The following is a 21,256-nucleotide window of genomic DNA, read 5'->3' on the forward strand; positions in this document are numbered from 1 at the left end:
CAGCAGCTCTTGAATTGTGCACCAGCTCTCTGTGTTCGGGATGTCCAGGCCAAACAATGTTTTTTGTGTGTTGTTTAGCCATCGTTCTGAAATGAGCACGTATTTGTCAGTGCACTGAAGTGTGGAAGTGAAAGAAATCTAAAGATGACATATTTAGAAACTCAGTAACCACTCTGCAGCTGCAGCAGAGGTCTGCCACAGCTACAGGAGGCCATGACACCCATCACAAACCGGTGATCAGACAGTCCAGGTCACCCAACAGAGGATATTTATACAAAAAGTGGTTTATGACACAAAATAGCTGCAAAGTCAGACACATGCTGACAGTGTAAAAAAACATCCAAAACAGACAATCAGGGCAAAAACAACTTAAGTGAGTCACAGAAATGTGCATGCTTTTAAATATACACTCAGCCTGCTGGACAAGGCAAACATTGGTAGCAAGGGAAGTAAAAATGTAAGTCAAGTTTAGCTTGTTATTTTGGTGCGTTAGCAAACCACATGATAAGAGAATGCCCTATTTTAGTTTCCTGTCACTCGACTTAAGACTGGCAACAAACTGATCTGTCTGCAGATCTTAAAGGGACAAAAACATTACCAAACAACAAGTACAAGTAATGTGTTAAAAATGTTCCTCCAGTAAAGGCACATAGATATTATCAGACCAATGTACTTAAAGTATCAAAAGGTAAAAGTACTTTCAGAATGATAAAATTTCATTATAATGTTAGATAACATATTATTATATTAGTACTACCGATGATGATGTGTTGCAGTTCTATAACATGGACCTAATTTATACTACTTTAAATACTGTTGGGCAATTTAATCTAATTTAAATCTACATCTGCAAAGAAACCATTAACTATAGCTGCCATGTAAATGTAGTGGAGTAAAAGTACAATATTTTCTTCTAAAATATAGTGGATTAGAAGTGTACCAGAAAATGTACCTGAAATGACACGTAAGGGATGGACAGTATTTATGATACATGTATTTAAAATAAGTATTTTAAAATCCAAAATAGCATTTTGTAATTAGTAGTTGATAGGGGCAATAGAAATAGCTTCATATTTTGTATCAAAATACTTGTTGCCTCTGACCGGTCCCTACTCAGTAGTTTGCCCAGATACGCTGAGGTCTATGGTTGAGATCAGAACAGAAATCTGACCTGAGATCAAGTTGAGAAATGTGCAGTTCCTGTTAAAAACCAAAGTTTTAGCAGCCTAGGCTAAATCACTCACCAATTTACATAATGTTCTTGATAACTATTTGACCTGAGCAGCAGCCCTCACAGTTAATGTTAGCTTGCTACTTGCAGCATTTGTACACTATTACTTTATAAAGCTACAAGATGGTGTAACTTATTTGCACACATGCACCTTATTGTCACTAACAACATCATTAACCAACAAGTTGTCAACTCATCCACCAGTCGTGTTTGTTGTTGCTACGATGATGCTATTAAGGCCCTTATATAACCCAAACACTAAATTATAAGTAAATCAGGATTCAATTGTGAGTCATTAGCAAAATGTTGGTTTGATCACAACTTTCATCACAGGGGTAAGTGAATATTTGATCTGTTAACTGGTTGCCTATCAGATTTATCGCATGACTCATTGGGCAGAGAAAAGCTGTTGATGTCAAACATTGATCACTTAATCAACTTAGTCACTGTTCAGATCAAATAAGCAGATAGACAGAAGGGGGGCGAAGGGATTTCATGGTATCTTGGAAAAGTTTTTTTTTTGAAATACAAAAATACAGTACTTTATTTTAAAATACATTTTGATGTATCTTTGCCAATCCTTCTGTACACTGTGATTTGACAACTAGTGGGGCTATGGAGTAATGTTTTGAAGAGAAGGTCCCTGTTTTCTTTGTATTTGTACACGTGTGGGTAACGAGATTCACATGCTAATTGTTTGATCGATCGACAGTTGGCGAAGCTGAGAAGCAAAGAAGCACAGAAATGTGTCACCAAAGACAATGAAGAAGAAGACCGCTTGCTAGCAAGCACGGGCGTAAAAACGCAGGATTTAAAATACTTTTGAGAATATTTCACAAGGAAGGAGTGCACTGATCATGTTTTTTTAGACAATGTAGATTCACACAATGCACTGAATGTAAACAACTTCTTTTTTTTTTTTAAAAAGACAAAAAAAAAACGCACGGGCGTAAAAACGCAGGATTTAAAATACTTTTGAGAATATTTAACAAGGAAGGAGTGCACTGATCATGTTTTTTTAGACAATGTAGATTCACACAATGCACTGAATGTAAACAACTTCTTTTTTTTTTTAAAAAGACAACACCTAATGGCACCTTTAAGTACTTGTACTTGCAAGGTGCTGGGAGGACGCTGATCACAAGTGATGACTACATATAAAGATATTGAAATGTAACAGTAACTAAATAACAAACGGGGAAAACAGAGGACCTTTTTCTTCACAGAGAACAATGATCTCATACATGTTCCTCTTTTTCAGGGCCTCTTTACCACAAAACTCAGTGTAGAGCGGATATGGATGAATATGCCTTTTGTTGAAAGCTGTCCGACTGTCTGAGTGAACTGTTTCTTCATGTGCTTCTAGTGTTTAACAAGAGCGCGTGGATGCAGGGCGTTGATGTGATGGCAGCACATTCACACTTTAAAGACATGCTGACAGAAGAGTTGCCTTCTGTGGACATGAGCTCCTCACCTTTGGAAGAAAGCAGTAATATAAATGTAATTTGTTGTTGCCTAGCCTAGTCTTTGTAGAAAAATGTAATTATGATGAATAAAAAGCAAGTTAATAGAGCATGTAAGTGTCTTTTGACAATGCTAGGCTAACTTTACTGCTAACCACTCATCAGTGTAAGAAAGCTAAGGTTTGGAAATATGCTTATTTGCGTTCAAGTAGATTCAGCTAGATGAGAAGACCGATAAATATGAAGCTACCACTAGCAGCCGGCTGACTTAGCTTGGCACAAAGACTTGAAACAGAGGTTGTTTTTCAAATGTTATTTTGATAGCTGTTCAGCTACAGTGGTACCATTACTATATTATTTCAGTTTGTTCAAACTTTTTAATAGATGTGATTTCGGTGTACAAAAATAAAAGCTTATATGTTTTTAATATGCATTGTTTGTGTATTGAAATACACAGATGTTTGATAATTTATCTACACACAGACAGTGGCCTGCCTGGTTTAATAATGAATGACTGTTGTTGACACCAATCCGTTATTGTCAAATAGGCCAACTACTTTGTATTTACTCCTAGTTATGTGTGTTATGGCAGAAAATTGTGTCCTCTTACATTTAATCTTTTATGTATGATCTTTTACTATTATTATATTACTATTGTTATTACTAATTTTGTTATGGATTATAGATATATATGTATTGTGTTTTTATCCTTCACCTTTCCTCTCCTATACTCCTTATGTTACTCCGTCCACATTTACTAGGGTTTAGGTCAGAGCTGTGTGATTGTTTTGGTGTTTTCCTCTCTTGTTGTTCCTCTCCTCTCCTGGAATGTTCATTCAAGGCCGAGACATAGACATAGAAACCTAGACTGTGTAAATGATGATGCATCCGTTTGCTCGGGGCCAGACGCCCGAAGCTGCCCTAAGCAGCAGGTCCCTGGACCATGTGTTTTAGTACTTCTCTGTTAATTCTCTTTTATTAATAAATTCTTCAAAGACAACGGTTGCTTGTTACTCAATTATTTGTTTAATTCCTCACCAGGAATATAAATGACAATGTGTTATTTTTTGTTTTGTCTGCTTTTGGTTCTGTTTAACCTTAGCTTCAGCATGTGTTCCTTGTTGGTGTTAGTTTATTTGTGATCTGTCTGCTTGTGTCTGGATTAGTTTGTTATTTTTATTATTCTGTTCTGTTACTTCTTATTTTGATATGGCCTATGTTAGTGTTCAGTATCTTGTGTTATCTCTGTTACCGTCAGTAATCTGCCTGCCTGCCAGTCTCTCTGTTTTCCCTGCTGTCTACCTGCCTGCCTCGTTAGCCTTGATCCCTGTCATCTAATATGAGGTTACAAATTCTGGGCCAATTTGTGACCCCTGTCTTTTATACTGGAGACAGCTTCCTGGATTCTCTGTTGGTGACCTAGCCACTTGGCCTGGCAATCAGAACAAGTATCTTGCTAACATCAGCTCTTTGCTAGTTTAAGCTATGGCTGGCCAAATAATATTAAAATTAGCCTCAACTTACTACTTTTTGTGCAGCTTCAAGTGTCGGGATGAGAATGGAAGTTGTTGTTGGTCTGGGTTTTTTTGCCACAGTGTAGTCTTTAAAGGGGTCATATTATGCTAATTTAAATGTTCATAATTTTAGTTATAATACAAGAATATGTTTATATGGTTTAATTTTCAAAAAACACCATATATTTGTCATACTGCACAATGCTGCAGCACTTCTTTTCACCCTGTGGGTTGATTGCTCCAGTTTAGCAACTGAGTTAAGCATCTCACTTCTATTTGATCTTTGTTGGGAGGTGCACATGCACAGCACTTATTTAAGGACTACTAGCAAATCAGAAGCAGAGTAGGGCTGGTCCTGACAAGCATAACCAGTGCTTCGCTTCAGCAGTACATATTCCCTAACCAGCTTAGTAACCTAGACTGGAGCAAAGTGATCTTTTCTACTTTTTTTAACAGTGCACTGTCTCATCACAGTAACAACTTTATGTCCATTGACTGCCTGGAGAGTATACAGGGTTCGCGTTACATGGGAGTCGTCAATGGGAGCTCAGCTCCCATAAGGAGGGTCTAAGTTCCCATGGAAGCAGTAAAATCATGTGGGGGTCTCTACTTCTTTTATCAACTACCATTATTTAGAATCACAAATAATGTATTTTTCATTGTAATTAGTAGCTATTATTTACATTAATCAAGATAAACAGACTTAAATGAACACACTTTCCTAATGAACTACGCTGCGCATCGCATGAATTGCATAAAATAATGACACTTTAATATTACCAAAGGGTGGAATTTCGGTCTCTCCTTGAGCAATAGTCTTTGCTGACATTTTTCAGATTGCCTAGTGTGAGTAGACCTACACCCTGTTGCAATATCACAGACATCTGGGGCAAGTAGTGGACTGCTGTGTGTGTTTGTGCGTTGGCGTGTGTTTGAGAGAGGGAAATGATGAATCACTTAATAAGCAATTCTCTCTCTCTCTCTCTTCTCCCCTTTTCCCTTTGCAAACCTATAACATGCACAAAAAAGATATGTAACACAATAAAGGAAAGGGGAAAAGCCAAAAGGCGTAATATGACCTCTTCACAGTAAACCTAAACGTGATCATTAGAATGTCATTTTATTTTGTCTGTCTGCTGGTGTGCATTGCCAAACACACCTTTCCCTCCTGCCTACACATGATGATTGGCTGCGGTCAGATTGATTCAAACTAACTTTATAGTCAGGAAAAGGAAGACTTGATTTGCTGCACACATGATATTTAATCTTTGAGAATTTTGTTGTTGTGATCAACGTGGAGCAAATTTGAACTACTTTCATATAGCCTACTCTTGGGCAAGTTAATCTATTAGAATAAATTAAGACAAAATCTTTATCTGCAAAGTAACTGTAGTTGTCAGATAATGGAGTTAAAAGTGAAAACATGGTATAAACATGGATGTAAACAAGGATTTATATATTTAGTATGAATCTATCATTCTATCAATTTATCAATCATTGATGACTTGAGTCCACCACTTTGTTTTAAAGAGTGTTACTTTAATAAAATAGAAATTATATTAGCTGGTCATACAAATGTCCAGATTAAAAACCAAAAAGCTAAAACATTACAAATCACACAAAAGATAATTTTTAAACTTTAAATACCACAATATCAGTCATTAAACAAATACATCAGTTTAATTTAAAAAATGCTAAATTGCAGTGCATCTCACAATCTGGTATAGCTGCTCAATAGAGACTGCATAGGTGGAACATTAGTGTGCAAGTCTGCTTTGAATGGAGTGAGTGCAAGAGAGATTAAGTTGCTCAGATGATGTTGTGGAGAAGAGTGACGGACAGAGTGGTGAGGGTCAGCGAAAACGAACAGACAGATGCGGAAGACCCAGACTCCATGAAGGGCTCTGTGTTTCTGAGCATCCAGTCCTTCTCCTCATGTAGTCCCTGTTTGTCCAGCTCAGGACCTACCAGCCTCTGGATCGTCTCATAGTATTTATTCAGCCACTGAAGCTGGAGGGAGAAAAGACCACTCTGTTTTTAGGTTAATTTATGCTTTTCATTTAGAGATGTAAAAACCCCAAGTATCTTTGTTTAATTTTTCAGATAAATTGGATGAACTTCCAAATTTTTTAAGAATGGATAACACATACAAAAATATATAAATTTATATTACTGTAAAACTTCGATCAATAGCCTAGTCTTTTATTTGCTAAAATCACTGAATTGACCCTGCCTATATTTGGGACAGGTGTCCATATGGGACAGGCCTTTAATTCCTTTCTCACAAAACTGAAATAGGCTTTGTTGTATATTACTTAATTGTATAAAAACTATTATATCAAATAATATCAATTACACATCATTCATTTGATCTACCTCTGACAGACAGCTTGTGCACTTTGTAGCAAGGTAACGAAAACACACACATCCAACAACATGGTGCAGGAAGCAGAGAAAAGTGGCAGAAGTTAGCAGCTGTCTAATTGAGACCTGTGTTTATTTGTCAAAGTGTGGACCAGGCCAGTAGACTGGGTAGGCGGCTATTTGTGACTTGTTTTATTGTTATATTGCAATACTGTATCTTCCTGGTTGAAGGTCAAATATGGTGTTCCACAGGGATCAATCATTGGACCATTTTCTTTGTGTAGGTTCTGCCACTTGGTCACATCTCCAAAAAATGCTAAATTAATTATCATTGCTATACTGACAGTGGTGGAAGAGGTACTCATATTGTTTACTTAGGGGGCTTTCACACCTACCTCGTTTGGTCCAGACTTTTGGACTTTTCAGTTTGGTCCGAACCAAAAGTTTGGTGTGAAACCTCCCACGGACCATTGTCCGGACCAAACAGATGAAATTTGGTCCGACAAAAAGAGGTAGTCTCGGTCCTGATCAAACTGAACCATGGTTCAGTTTGTTTCTGGTGTGAAAGCATTTTTTGGATGGTTTGGACTTTCAGACTATTTACAGGAAGTTTGGCGGTTGACATGTAAACCGGAAACAAGCAAGTGCACCGTCTCCCGTGACAGATCATCTTTTCGACAGCCACTATAGAAGCACACTGTCACATACATCTTTGGTTTCTCCTGAAACGGAGGTGCAGAAGAATTGCTTGCTGTCTTCTCCTCCTTTCCTGTCGACGACGTTATAATGTTCGCACAATGAGGACGTTTAATTCCGAATTTGAACTAGCCTTCAGTATAGTTGGTGCTGCAGATAGTAATGCCATAATAATAATATAGTGCCAATGCATATGTTAATTTTTCATTGTCATTCATTCTTGTCAAAGATACCCGGTGAACTGTTTAATAAACCAATCAATGTCAAGTATAGGGAGACACAGCCCACATAGATGATGACGACAAGACGCAAGTGTGTCACGTAAAGTCCTGTGCAGTCGCAGAATTGCAGTGTGAAACCCTAACCGAATGTATCAAAATGTATCACAACATGAACATTGCTTCGGACCTTGATGCGGACCTTCGGGTGTGAAAGCCCCCTTAAGTAAAAGCACAAAAATGTAAAAATACTCAGTAACAAGTAAAAGTCCTGCATCCAAACTCATACTTAAGAAGAAGTACATATCAGCATTGTGTGTATATTTGTACCATCATGTACCAAGTTTCTGCAGAAAAACGACTCATGGACTGACACATTATTATAAAGGTGACCACATTATATTGTTAGTTTAGTCCAGTGGTTCCCAAACTGGGTGGCCCCTACATTGGATCACAAGAAACATCTGAGGGGTCGTGATATGATTGATGCGAAAGAAAAGAAGACAAAACAAAGCTCTGTTGACTTTCGGGAAAATTGTTTTTTAAATTTTTGTTTTTTGTGGTCTGTTGGAGAACTTTGCCTCATTGGGTCTTATTTAAATTAAGCAATCTGAGAAATTCAGAAGGGAATTGTCTCTTTGGTGGAACTCCTGACAACTCAAAGACATCTCAATTATGACAGGGGGCCCCAACCAGACACAGTTTTTCATAATACAAAAAGGTTCAATTCCACTGTTTTAATCTTTGGCAATGTATTGTATTTTATATACAAAGTCTTGCATTTTTAAAATGTGAAACAAGGTTAATTTGTAAAGAAACCAGCAACTACCGCTGTAAAGTAAATGTATTAAACTGAAAATGTACTTATGTACAGTGCTTGAGTAAATATACTTAGATTCTTTCTGTTCTTCTGATCTTAATTTGGTTATTGTTGTTGGAATAACATTCTTAACTTCATATCCTCAAACTTGTTGTGCCACAGACTCTTTGAGTGATGTGCACTATAAATAAACTGAAGTTGAAGAAAACAAGACAAACTCAAAATTAGCTAAAAAAAACCTCAGTTCTTCTTTGTGTGAACATTTTGTAAACACAATGTTATTTTTTGTACAGTGATGCAGCAGAAATATCTTTGCCTTTCCTTTTAGAATAAAAGAAACAAAACACAAGTTGATTTCACACGTGGTTTTGTTTTCTGAAATAATGTTTTGATCGCTAAGCTGCAGAGAAGCTGTGACCTGAAGTGTTAAGGGGGATTTTAAGAGGAAACCAGCAGTTGTAAAGCAGGAAAACGAAAGACTCGGCTGATGTCACATTCTCCTAGACTGAGAGGTATTTACAAATTTATGCAGGAAACTGATCATATCTTTGGGGAAGTAAATTTACATTAAAGCTTGTTACTGGGTATTTATTTATTGTGTCTGGTAACCACTTTATAGCTTTATCAAAAATATGATGGTTAATTTCCAGTAACTTCTCAATATGCAGTACTCTCATAAGAAGTCGATTATGCAGTCAAATACAATTTCCTACCTGTTCTGAGCTGAGGAGAGAAGTGTCAATCAGCTTTCTGTCATATGGAACCAGCGACACAGTCTCAAAGGTCAGGTAGTTATGACCATACTGAGGGAAAGACAAGCACAATCACAAAGAAATTACAGCGACATTGCTTATATAATGCATTAAAAGCTGGAAATCACTGACATAATTATCAATAAGTGTTTGGTTTTGGTAAACCACACTGTATCTACCTTTGTATGTACAGGTACGATCACAGCTACATCTTCAATCCGGATCCCAAAGTCATTCTCCTTGTAATATCCAGGTTCTAAAAGAAAAATCATTATATGTTTATCCCTATAAAATTATAGTAATGTTGTGGATTTATTTTGTTTTTATTTTATTTTGGTTATTATTGTCTTTACACTTGTTAAAGCACTTTGTAACTTGTTTTTTAAAGGTGCTCTACAAATAAAGATTATTATTATTATTGTTATTATTATTTTGAAGAAGAAGAAAATCTCACCTATAGACGTGAACATGCCTGATCTGAAGGGAATGTTGTTGCCCTGAAAGCCCACTGGCCCTGGAAAAATATTACAGGATTAAAATATGGCAAAGACAACTAAGTGAAAACAAACATTTTATTTGTGTATGTACATTTTCAGCTGTTTTAAGTTACAAACTGGGGCGTTTCACTGATATTAATTTATATTTTGCTGCAACCTCACATGAAATGAATTGGCAATTCAAAACAGAGAATAGTAATTTGCACACCCGATCCTGTGTGTCCTGCTTCATATCAGTGGGGTCTATTACATTTTGTCAACTTATATTTTGTATAGTTAGTATAATTTTTTCTTTTTTATATATATATATATTTTGGATATATTTTGTGTCATTAATACGACTGCTTTCTGTGATTTATTCAAGCAATGATCATGTATTGCCTTGATTATGTATCGAGTTGTTGCCTTTTTTAGTCAAATAAAGTTTTGGGGAGCTAAAATCCAGTGTGCAGACACTTAGTCATTAATTAGTTAATTTATTAGCACACTCAGTTGATCACTGAAGTCATTTTTAATGGGAACATTATCTGGTCCCAGCTTCTCCAGTGTGAGGATTTGCCTGTTTCATATCACTGTAAACAGGATCTCTTTCTAATGTGGACTGGTGGTCAGATAAATCAAGACATTTAAAGACGTCACTTTGGGCTCTGGGAAATTGTGTTGGACACAATTTTCTAAACATTTACAAGCTAAATGTTAATATAGTTAATAGAGAAAGTAGTCTGCAGACGAATCTATAATGAAAAAAAAGATGCAGTTTTACATACAGGGGTCTAAATGTAACTTTAAGGTAACTTCACAGATCCTAGCCTTCTCCCTGTTGTTCTTTCTTCAAAACTGTGCTCAGTTTTTACCTCAGTGGATATTTCAGGTCACATAGAAGTGGTTGCATTGCAAAATTAAATGTGTGCTCCAACATGCAAATTGCTTGCCAGCTTATTAATTTTATCACTCTCACTTACTGAATAAGCACCACAGTGTAATGAAGTTCAATTTGATGTAAAACTTGTGCATAATAATCATGATTTTAGGCATCACAGATCAATGAAATCTGCATTTGAATTCTGCTTTAGTAAGATGGGTTTATCCTTTAAAATGTGTTTTTATGTGGTGTCACTGTATCTGAATACAATGATCAATTTCATACTGGGCTTGTAAATTTTGGAAAATATATCGGAAATAAAAAAGAAAACATAGCCTACACTCATGAACTCCAAAGTAGTTTCCAACACCATGACCTGTGCCGTGGCCATAGTTCAGGCCCACCTCCCACAAGGCTCGGCGCCCCAGCATCTCCATGTTTACACCTGTTGATAAATAGGTGAGAGCACCAATCAAACATCCTGTAGTCACTCACAAAACATTAGCATGTGGGAAAACAGGGCTCCCTAGTGGTGAAACTAGGAAAGGTTTCAAACTAGAATCTCATTTTAAACATGCTTGAATGTTATTTATTCCCACCTCTTGTCCCTGAGGGAAAGATGGTTCGAGATATCTCAATGTTTCCCATGAGCACTCGAGTGAAAGCCTCCTGTGAAGTGAGACACGTGGTTTATAAAAGGGGAAATGTTAAAGGAATATTTGGGATTATGTGGCATTAATAGTTTTATGAAAGAACATAACTGCAAAGATTTTTTTTACAGCAAAACATCAAATACAAAAAGAGCGTTTCTGGAACACATTTTTATTGCAGTGGAGCGATACAGAAAATCTCCAATGATCCACTGAATTGTGGATGATTAGCCATCTCTTGTGTTTTGACCAAGTAAATGTAAATATCCTATCAAACATTCACACTTTCATTGTAATATCTAAAGTGTAACCTTCTGCATTGCTGTGGGAGTTCCCCAGTGAACTGTCCGAGTGATGTCAGTGGTCCCGTCTCTGATAGTAGTGAGAGACAGAGAGTAGAGATGACTCATTTCAAATGCAAGTGATGAGATGTGAAACTGGAGAGTTTGTGAGTAGAGTGTGTTTTTACTCACAGATACTGGCCACCAGAGTCCACCAGGTACATCTCATCAACTGTCAACCTCCGGCTTGTTTCTTCTGTAGGGCTGCAACACAAGAAAAAACAGGAAATAATAGCAGCAGTGAGTCTCTCTTATGGCAGCTGTAGCACATTTAAAGGACCATACCAGAGTTTTAAAAGCCCAGTAGCGCCAAATAATTTACATCATTGCTGACCATTTTCTAAAGCATGCCTTACATTTTTAGATTGATATCTTATCTCCCAGTTTTGTTTTCTATTTTTCAAGCATTTTGGGGTCAGTATGCTTTTCTTAGATAGCATCTAGTGGAGAGCTCACAAGAAATGAGTAGTGAGAGAAAGAGGCGGATAACAATCAACAAAGCTCCCCAGCTAGATTCGAACCAGGGACATTGTGATTACAGGTCAGCATCTTAAACTCCCAGAATGCCTTCCTTTCAATGCTTTTTGGATACCGTGTCTGTGGGACTCAGCCCATTTATTCATAGTATGTATACTATATGTACAGTATATATATTACCTCCACTACTTTATTCCTGCATCCTGCATTCCTGGCCAATAAAAGTGATTCTGATTCTGAAGAACAAATTTTTTCATGAATTTCCAAAAACAGCTCAGCACTGTAGTATTTGTGGAATGCTACTCAAACAAGAGTAAATAATGCATTTGTTGGGGACTATTTTCAGTGGTAGATTAGTACACATCTGGTGCACCAGAGGGTATTTTTACAGCAGGAAAATGTTTCATTTATTAGTTTTAATACTTTTGTCATTTGTCTGTTTTGTTTTGTTGAGAAATAAAGTAATCATCAGCCTAATCCTTTAATTAAATGTTTTAAAATGTTTTGCTTATTGTTTGTGGACACAAATGCAAATAGGTATTGTCTGAGGTCTGAGCATCCTTGAACACACCAACCCAAAGAGGTAGAAAAGTCCGTTTAAAACTTATGGAATGCTTTGAAAAAGGAGTTAGCAGTAACACAAGGAACCACCTTTAGCAGTAACACAAGGAACCACCTCCAAAACCACACACAGCTATGTTCCTTTAAGGATGATACATGTGTGATCCAAATGAAAAAGAAGAAGAGGAAGAATTTGAATAAATCTCACCTGTAATGGGCAAGTGCAGCGTTGGGTCCGCTTGCAGAGATTGTCTCAAAGCTTGGGCCTCTGCTGTCTTTCTGTTTACTGTAATGATGTTTATATTAGCTGTGCAAGCCAATTATTACATTACATTATATTCAAATTTCTAGTGTCTTTTTAAATTTTTAGAGTTTGACTCTTTGTTATACCCAGCGGTACCCAGCGGTTCCCCTCCACTGTTTACCTTGTGTTCTCTGTCGTTTCCCCATCCTATTGGCTCTGTTTGTCTGTTTCCCTGTGAGTCTGTCTGCAGGTGGGCGTGGTCTTCCCGGCTCTGGCTCTCCGCTCTCACACCTGCACCTCGTTCGCAATCAGCTACCTGTTATCTACCCCGGTCCAGCACGCCAGTATTCGCCAGATTGTCAGCGTATCTCTCGTGGTACACACCCTGGCCTTCTCCAGTAGTGAGTAAGTTGTTTCTCGTGAATTTTCCTTCGCAATTCCTGACACTTGTTTGTTCTCTCCCACTTCCCAGAAACCGCCTGCCAGTCATCTGCCTGCCCACCTGCCTCACCTCAACCGCCACAACTCACCGCCTCGCCCGGACTCCCCCTCTGGACTCGGATCACTCTCCACTCCCACGTTTTCCTAACTACTGCAATAAACTCCCCTTAATAGTATCATCTCTTGATTTTGTCGTGTTTTTGGGTCCTGACTTCTGCACACACCCGTAACACTCTTTGCTTTTATGTTACTTATTAATATATTTTCTAGGCTCTAGAGCATATTGCAACTGTCATGATTTAGCAAGGAGTATTACGTCACCTGCGACATTCATTGGCGTATTCTGCAGCAGTCAGCTCAGTCTCCTTCCCCTCTGGCACTGCCTTCTCCAGCCACATCAGCAGCTGGATGACTGCGACTGCATCCCTCACCTACACAGAACCACAATGACAAACTGACCAGGAGAGTCTCAGCATCAATGACTACAACACAAAACATATGAACTCACTAGTGCAACATGTTGCAAGGTTGTTCAGACATTGTTTGGACAGGGTAATAAATGTATCAGGGTGTGTTCACTGAAGTGTTCAAGCTTGAAGTGAAAACGATTTATAAATGTCCCACCAGTCAGACAGTGAAGACGGATTAATGGATTCCTGGAATGATAATAGCCTCACATAAATGTATTAGAAGCTCATATCTGGTCTTGCAAATTCAACTTCATAAATAATAACAACAAGTGTTTTGTTTGCTCTCATGTGTGCATGTACTCGCTGGTGTACTTGTGTTTGATGTCAGTGTTTCTGAGTGCAGATGACATACATGAGCGTCCCTCAAGATTCGCTGCTCAGTCTCATCTTTCACTGCTTTGGTCGTCAATACAGGAGAGTAGGAGGTTGTCATTAGTTTGTCCTACAGGATGCAAAAATTATAATTATTTATACAAAAAGTATATCAATTCATACTACTTATTCCAATCCACAACACGCAGCAAAAATATTTATCCCAGTAGCAAATGACAAGTGGTGACTTACTACTGCTGCCTGCATGATAAAATACATCAATTCAAACTTTATTACACTGTGTGATACAACATAATTTCAAAAACCATTACATAACAATGACGAAGAACAAAATTATGCAGTAGAGAAAATATAATGAAATAAAATACCTCGGGTGTAATGATCTCATACAGTGCATAGTTTGTGTACTCTGTGCCAATCCACACTTTAACCCCTGGCATGGCCACATACTTCTTCAGATCATCTAAGATGGTGTTGTAGCTTTTCAGCTGCACACAGAGGGACCCAACACAGGAGGTGTTAAGGTACACCTTCAATTCCTCTGTCACTCTGTCAGTGTGGAGAAAGAGCCTGTGGATGTGGAGATTTGGTTTATATATATAATAAGAAAAATGCTATATGTCCTTAAATCCTAGTATATGTGATGGGAGTCGATGGGAGAAAGAAAACCTAAAATGAATTCCACACATAATCCCTGAAAAATGGACTTACCAGATCTCATCCAGTGTGAGCAATGTGTAGGAGTAGAAGAAGGGGTTGTATGGGATGTCGTTGCCACGCAGATTGAACAGCCCTGGAAATCAAAAATATACACCACCACTGATTGTCAGCAGCAGCAGCATCTCCCACATTCATTAACGTCATCTGCAGGATCCAACCTGAGCCAAGATATGCTGCTCACATCTAATATTTGTGTACGTGGCTTTTTCTGTGTCCCTGTCATTGAAAACAGACTCGCTAATTCTGAAATCAGAAGCCAGGGAAGGTCTGAGGCTCAGCAGTCCTCTGGTGTGGGTTATAAGAAAGATGCTTTTCTATAATTCACTGCTCATTTGCAAAGTTCTGAACTAAATGTCTAGTGTAATCACAGGAAATCAAATCAGTTAAATAACATGATTACTGTTGGTAATAAAGGTTAATCCAATTTAGTGGACAGATAATTACAAGTAACTATCAACCTTTATTTAAAAATTCAATGTATCTTTTTATGTAGTTTGTTTCCTATATTTTTGTCATGTCTGTAATGCATTTTTATGATGCTCATGTCAACAGTATTTTTCAGTGAATTCAGCTGTGGTTCAATATTAACTTATCTAAATGAGCAGCGTGATTTATTGAAACACATTGGATGAGCTTCATGAACAAAGAGGAGTTACTTACAGGCTGTTTCATCCAGGGCTGATAGCAGAAGAGCTGTTGGTTCGTATGGATTGTCCCTTATCTGATTCCGTATGTGTGCCACTTTCATCTGCCAGGACCTTTCTGCAAACACACATTTTACTTTTATTTGCATCCATGACAATAAACACTTGATGCTCATTTGTGATGGATGTTGAGTTTTGTTATCTATCGTCACTGTAATTCTTATTAAAGCTCTGTTTCGGTCTCCACCGACCTTAAGGGGAAATATTTGACCATTTAGCTACTAAATGTTCTACTACATTCACTAAATTTGTCTATCTGCCATTTGGTGCTTGACTGTCTGGTAATTGCTCCATAGAGCTGAGGGGAACTGCAGAGTCAGGTGATAAATCTCTGTGAGTCCATCACTAACAGCAACACCTTTCACATTACACGTTGTTTGGTGCATCATTCATATAAAAATATTGATTATTGCATCTTTAGTCCCTTCTGTAAATGTGATCATTCCTACTAAGTGCTGCCAGACAGTACGTCAGTGTGTTTCCCATAACTTGGGGCATTCCTGTCATCTACAGACTGCTCATAACTTTATGGACTTGCGAAATATAAGAACAAGCTTTCATATCCTAACTATGAGACAGCAATATAAAAACCTGTATAGGATATTTTTCCAAATTTGTACTCAAATATGTACACACACACACACACACACACACACACACACACACACACACACACACACACACACACACACACACACACACCATTAGGTTTATGATGCTCTCCATTTGTTCCATTTGTCTATTCTCCGACCATAAAGACTAATAAGGCCCCTGGGCGCCCAGACAACTTCCTTATCCGGAGGCTTTTCCATTCTCTCAAAGTTAGTATTTGATCTATAAGCCAGCCAATAAAAACACAACTGTTTATTGCTGTGTTTGTGGAGCCGCTTGTTGCCGTCTGTTTGCAGGTATTTATCAGCACATAGATAGGGGGCACCAGACAGCCAGACCAGCAGACTGCAGTGTGTGTGTGTGTGTGTGTGTGTGTGTGTGTGTGTGTGTGTGTGTGTGTGTGTGTACAGTATATAAGGAACACACATATAAGGAAACCTACGTATAACTCTGTTGGGCAGGCGGGTTAGGTTGTCAGGTGGGATGGGTGGTCTTTCCTTCCACACTTGATCGACAAGGTTAGCAGGGATGGACTTGAGACTGCGATTGCTCGACTCCAGATTGATGCTGTAGTCCTCCTGTGTCTCTAATGGAGGAAATTGCAGATCATTACACACACTGAACCGAATCAATCGCAAGTAAACAGTCTGTGTGGCATCCGAAGGGCCCATCAATAATTTTCCATCTACTTGGGGGAGCACTATATTGATGTTAACTTGGAGTGACAGGAGGGATGGCATTGAGACTTACTGAGGGAGAAGAGGAAGGGATCAAATCCGATCTGGCCTCCTGGTGGAACCTCAGAAATCAGCCACTCTGCTACATTGCTGATGGACACTGGGCAACATCACACATGACAGACTGTAGTCAAGTTGTTATTGACTTTAGTAGATGTGACAGAATAAATCCAGTTGGCCTACCTGTAGCAAATACTGTGAATGCTTTTTTTCTTTTTGCCAGTTAGATGTGTATTAAATCACATAAATTACATGCTAAGATATCAATATCAATAATTACATTTACAAGCAGATGAATGTAACCATAAGATGTTACAGGATGCTATGAATTAGTGACCCATGTTGCAAGCCACTGGGTAATTACAGTAAAGGCTAAAATTATGTCAGAGCTGTCAACATAACAAATCTACACATGCCCAGAGATTTCAGTGCACTGCATCTTAAATAATAAGGCTGCCTTGTCAAATCTCATGGAAAGACCAAAACTAACGATGTGTTAGTCGTTGTCTGTGGCTCTCAACTTCAGTCACATTTGTTCCCACTGAGGATATAAATCTTTAAAAACATCATATTTTTATGGGCCAAAGAATGTCCTAAAACAGCTAGGCACTGTTGTTTACTCAAACACGAGTAAATAGTACATTTGTAGAGTTTTATAATCAGCAGTGGATTAATACACTCAAGCGAGTATTTACAGCATCTGGGCTTGACTCAAAATAAACTACAGTTGCTGTAATGGAGGAATGTGTCACCCAATTAAAACATATTTTGGACAACAGAGGAGCCCAAAGGCACAGAGGAATAAAATGTATACGACTTCGGGCTACACAGACAATACTTGTTAGTGGGATCACTTAATTTTTTGTGGGATTTCTTGGCACAACAGAAAAATACAGAATTTCACCAGCCTTATCCAGTCAAATTAAGAAACACATTCACTTAACACAGAACACTCAAACAAATACATAAACATGGCTACTTGTTCACAACACCTGAAATAGCACAAAAAATGATGAACATGCCAGTCGTTTGTAAAAGGCTAAATGTGGAGCCAATATCTCCCTATAAAATCTGAATCATACAATGAGAACTAAAATGAACTTGCAGTGTTTCTGTATGCTTGTATTATCTGTATTTGCAGCAAGTTTCTTTATGCAGCGTAGTTTGTCAGATCAGTAGTGCAAGTTGCAGTGGGTTGAGCTCTTTCTGTCAAAGCACAAAACCTTGACTGATGGGAGTTGTCAAAACAAGTCATAAAGTGTCAGTTGCCCTATGTATTAAATGCTGTGCTTTACAAATGTGTAAACATCAGAATCATATAAAAACTAGAAAAATGTAAAAAAAAAAAAAAAAGTGTTTTTTTACAAGACATAAAATGGGGTGACTTTATTTGAGCAATGTTTATCATGTAAATCCTGTAATCAGAGATGCCGCATTTGTCACAGACTGGATCATCAAAACCACAAATATTTGATCGGCATCCATGTGTCCTGCGTTGTCATAACAAGTAATCACAATATGATCACCCCTACCATCTTTTTCCAGCTCCCAGTTGCAGTCCAATTGTCTCTCAGCTTGAACCCAGTAGCGGCTGTCTGTCCACAGAGCGGCCTTGGTCTGAGTAACTACGGCAGTGCCTGGGGAGAGGCACGACAGCAGCTGTGTTATGGAGAGTGCAGCAGTGACAGTGAATTACAAGTGACTATAAATGTCAGAGTTGACTTAGAACAATGCGTGATGGGACAGCTAATCTTGAAAATGTGGGGAGAAACAGGAAGGTTAAGAAGAAGCACTGAGGAGATAGCAACCTGGTGACGTGTGGTGGATATGTAATTAGGGCTTACATTATCATTCCACTGTTGTACCATCACATGAGACACTTAAGTAGCAACAGCTTAGCAGATTTCTGGATGTAAAGTTTGCATGTCTGATTCTTACATATTAGAGGCCCAGAAAAGGTGACTTTTCTTTATGGAGGTATGGCCTGGTTTAAACTGTGTAGGCTACTGAATTGTCATCTATCTTCTTAGCCTTTCATCCATGCAACAGCTGAGTACAGAATATGTATGATCATTAATTCTGTTCACCAGTGTTGCGTGAAAATAGAGCTCATGATTTAATGGTCAAGTTACTCCAAGAAAAGAGAATGATGATGAATGAGAAGATGCAATGATGCAGTGAGTGAAGCGATGAAACGGGGAGCGGGCTGTACGGTGAGGATGTGGGATGAAAGTAGAGGAGCTGCATGACGGCAGCACTCAGATGTAGCGGATTGAGTCATGAAGAGGAGGAGGAAGAAGAAGAAGAGGAGGCAGAGAAGACAAGAGGCAGATAAGGATTGTACCTGCGGAGCCTGTAAAGCCCGTCATGAAGGCCATCCTGGCATCACGTGGTGCGATATACTCACTCTGACAGAAAAACACAGTGGGTTAGGATCTCTGTCACAAACACAGGCACACACACACAGGTTTAAACCCAGATTAATTAATTATGATGGACAGCAGATGTACCAGGTGAGCGTCGGTACCAGGGATAATATAAGCAGAGATATTCAGGGGAAGCATTCGCTCTCGTAACTCCTGCAGCTGGTGAGTGGTATTTACTGCTGTGCTGGGGAGGTACTGTAACACACATACACACACACACACACACACACACACACACACACACACACACACACACACACACACACAAAGAGACAGACAGAGAGTGTGAAAAGTCTCCAGACTGAATCAAAACTTGCTAAGAACTGCTGATTCATCCCTTTCTGTATCTCCCACTATAATCATTAACCCTAGCATTTGCAATAATCATTAACTGTAACCGTGTAAAACTCATGCAACATGTTTCGTGATAGAAAAAAATATACTGTGTGACTTCTTGGTTGTCAATTTTATGACTTAGTGTTTTATGACTCAGTAATTTTTTTGCTCCCATTAACAAGTCTTACCGGTGGGGACAGAGAACAGTTCCTCTCAGTTCGCTCAAATGCAACAGCACCAAGCGTGTTTCCTGAAATGAGAAGATGTGGTGACAAGAGACCTTGGAAAGTGACACCTAGTTGTCACCGAGCTGTACTATGTAAGCTCATTTTTAGATCAGTGTAAAGTGCAGTGACTGTCAAAGCAATCTGTGGAATCAATGCACTGTGGTTCAGTCAAAGTAAAGGACACTTGTCGAGCTCAGAGAGCAAACAAGGCGGCTGTACAAAAAGAAAAAACAAACAGGATATCAATTACATTAACCACAACTTGTCCACCAAGAGAAATGTAAACAATCAAGATTGTGTAGTTCAATCATGTCCACGTCATGTTTAGAGATGATGTCTTAAATGTGGAAAAAAGGGAAGAGAATAAGACAGAGCTGTCATCTCCTAATACTATTTTTATGCAAAGAAATCCAGATCAGTACGCCAACAGGTGAGATTGACAGGGAGTGTTTATACAGCGTGATACAATAAAACTGATCACATGTACTAAACTGTTACATATGAGCTGTTTTTACATTTTACACCACTTCACAGCTTCTGTCACTATCATAAATAAATAGAAATATTGATAAACACAGGAGCTCAATTAAAGTCTTCACTTGACTTGACTTTCTCTCACACACACACACACACACACACACACACAGGTCAATAACAATAAAGAGGACTTTTATTTTACCTGTTAGTGCTGCCAGAGACAGAGCCAAAATCCAGCCACAGGAAGGCATCTTGGCACTACAAGCCCGTCACGAACAGATTCAAACACAGACTGGCTACACAGCAGGTCCTCCGATGTGTATGCAGTGCATGTGAGAAATTGTGTGTGGGTGTCTGCTAGTAATTGCATGACTGTCCTCTCTCTCTCTCTCTCTCTCTCTCTCTCTCTCTCTTCCTATCTCTGTCCTCCTCCTCCTCCTCCTCTGGCACCACTGACTATCTCCTCTCCCTGCGGACTTCTGATCGAAATCATGTGTAGTGGCTTTGGGGGTGGCTCTTGGTTTTCAGGAACATTTCTTTGCTCCCTGACCTGAAATACAATGTGCCAAGCCACAATGACCACACTCCAGATTTGTTCGTCCCTGTATCTTGCTGAGTTACTCAATGCTTTTGATTGTATCACGATGCAACTCAGAGACTGAGGAATTCCCACAAAGATGCACAGTCATCTGGCACATGTGTTTTTGATCACATAAGAACACACTTGTACTGTTTTCATCGTAATTATTGGCATCAATAAGATTGAGATGCCAATGCTGCATTAAAAAAAGCAGTATTATGCTGAACAACATGCACAAGGCTGTTTACACACAGTGCATGCCTGACTGTGACAGACTGTGTATGAGTGGAGAGTAATTGTCTGTGGACATTTGTAGATGCAGATTTTCATTTTTGTGAATTTTCATGATTTGAACATGAACGCATGTATGAGAATCTATGTTGAATCTACAGATTATGGACAAGTCCTTGTGATCCTAGAGAGATCTCCATGAAAACATTTTTGCTTTATGTATTTTTAAATCCTTGTTTTCAAGCCAAATGTATAATGCCATTTAGCTAAAA

The 21,256-nt window shown here is 38.5% G+C and overlaps 1 protein-coding gene and 1 long non-coding RNA gene across 2 annotated transcripts; one reads left to right on the forward strand and one right to left on the reverse strand.

Moving 5' to 3' along the window:
* Positions 1-5,726: 5,726 nt before the first annotated feature.
* Positions 5,727-20,524, reverse strand: xpnpep2 (X-prolyl aminopeptidase (aminopeptidase P) 2, membrane-bound). The gene is made up of 21 exons (XM_038700136.1): positions 20,376-20,524; positions 19,658-19,719; positions 19,218-19,328; positions 19,052-19,115; positions 18,240-18,344; positions 16,721-16,807; positions 16,413-16,556; positions 15,315-15,416; positions 14,646-14,727; positions 14,303-14,504; positions 13,954-14,043; positions 13,453-13,562; positions 12,655-12,732; positions 11,541-11,612; positions 11,379-11,439; positions 11,017-11,086; positions 10,758-10,862; positions 9,513-9,572; positions 9,238-9,314; positions 9,020-9,109; positions 5,727-6,218 (listed from the first exon to the last, which is right to left on the reverse strand). The coding sequence occupies exons 1-21, from the start codon at positions 20,422-20,424 to the stop codon at positions 6,018-6,020; spliced, it is 2,022 nt and encodes a 673-aa protein (XP_038556064.1). The 5' UTR covers positions 20,425-20,524; the 3' UTR covers positions 5,727-6,017.
* LOC119889211 lies at positions 12,872-13,310 on the forward strand. The gene is made up of 2 exons (XR_005442030.1): positions 12,872-13,066; positions 13,163-13,310. It is a non-coding gene; the product is annotated as an uncharacterized LOC119889211 (long non-coding RNA).
* Positions 20,525-21,256: the final 732 nt, after the last annotated feature.

This window comes from Micropterus salmoides, unplaced genomic scaffold (assembly GCF_014851395.1).
Source record: "Micropterus salmoides isolate LMB-PRFRI ecotype aquatic unplaced genomic scaffold, ASM1485139v1 Ms_hic_scaffold_5, whole genome shotgun sequence".
In the NCBI taxonomy this organism is placed as follows: domain Eukaryota; kingdom Metazoa; phylum Chordata; class Actinopteri; order Centrarchiformes; family Centrarchidae; genus Micropterus; species Micropterus salmoides.

What these genes read in the sequence shown, in the direction of transcription:
- xpnpep2 (XM_038700136.1), bottom strand. Translation starts at nt 20,424, where the DNA reads ATGCCTTCCTGTGGCTGGATTTTGGCTCTGTCTCTGGCAGCACTAACA. An exon ending in CTGGGAGCTGGAAAAAGATG is followed by an intron (nt 16,808 to 18,239) that starts GTAGGGGTGATC and finishes GATGTTGCCCAG; the next exon opens with TGTCCATCAGCAATGTAGCA. An exon ending in GAATCTTGAGGGACGCTCAT is followed by an intron (nt 13,563 to 13,953) that starts GTATGTCATCTG and finishes GGTTCTGTGTAG; the next exon opens with GTGAGGGATGCAGTCGCAGT.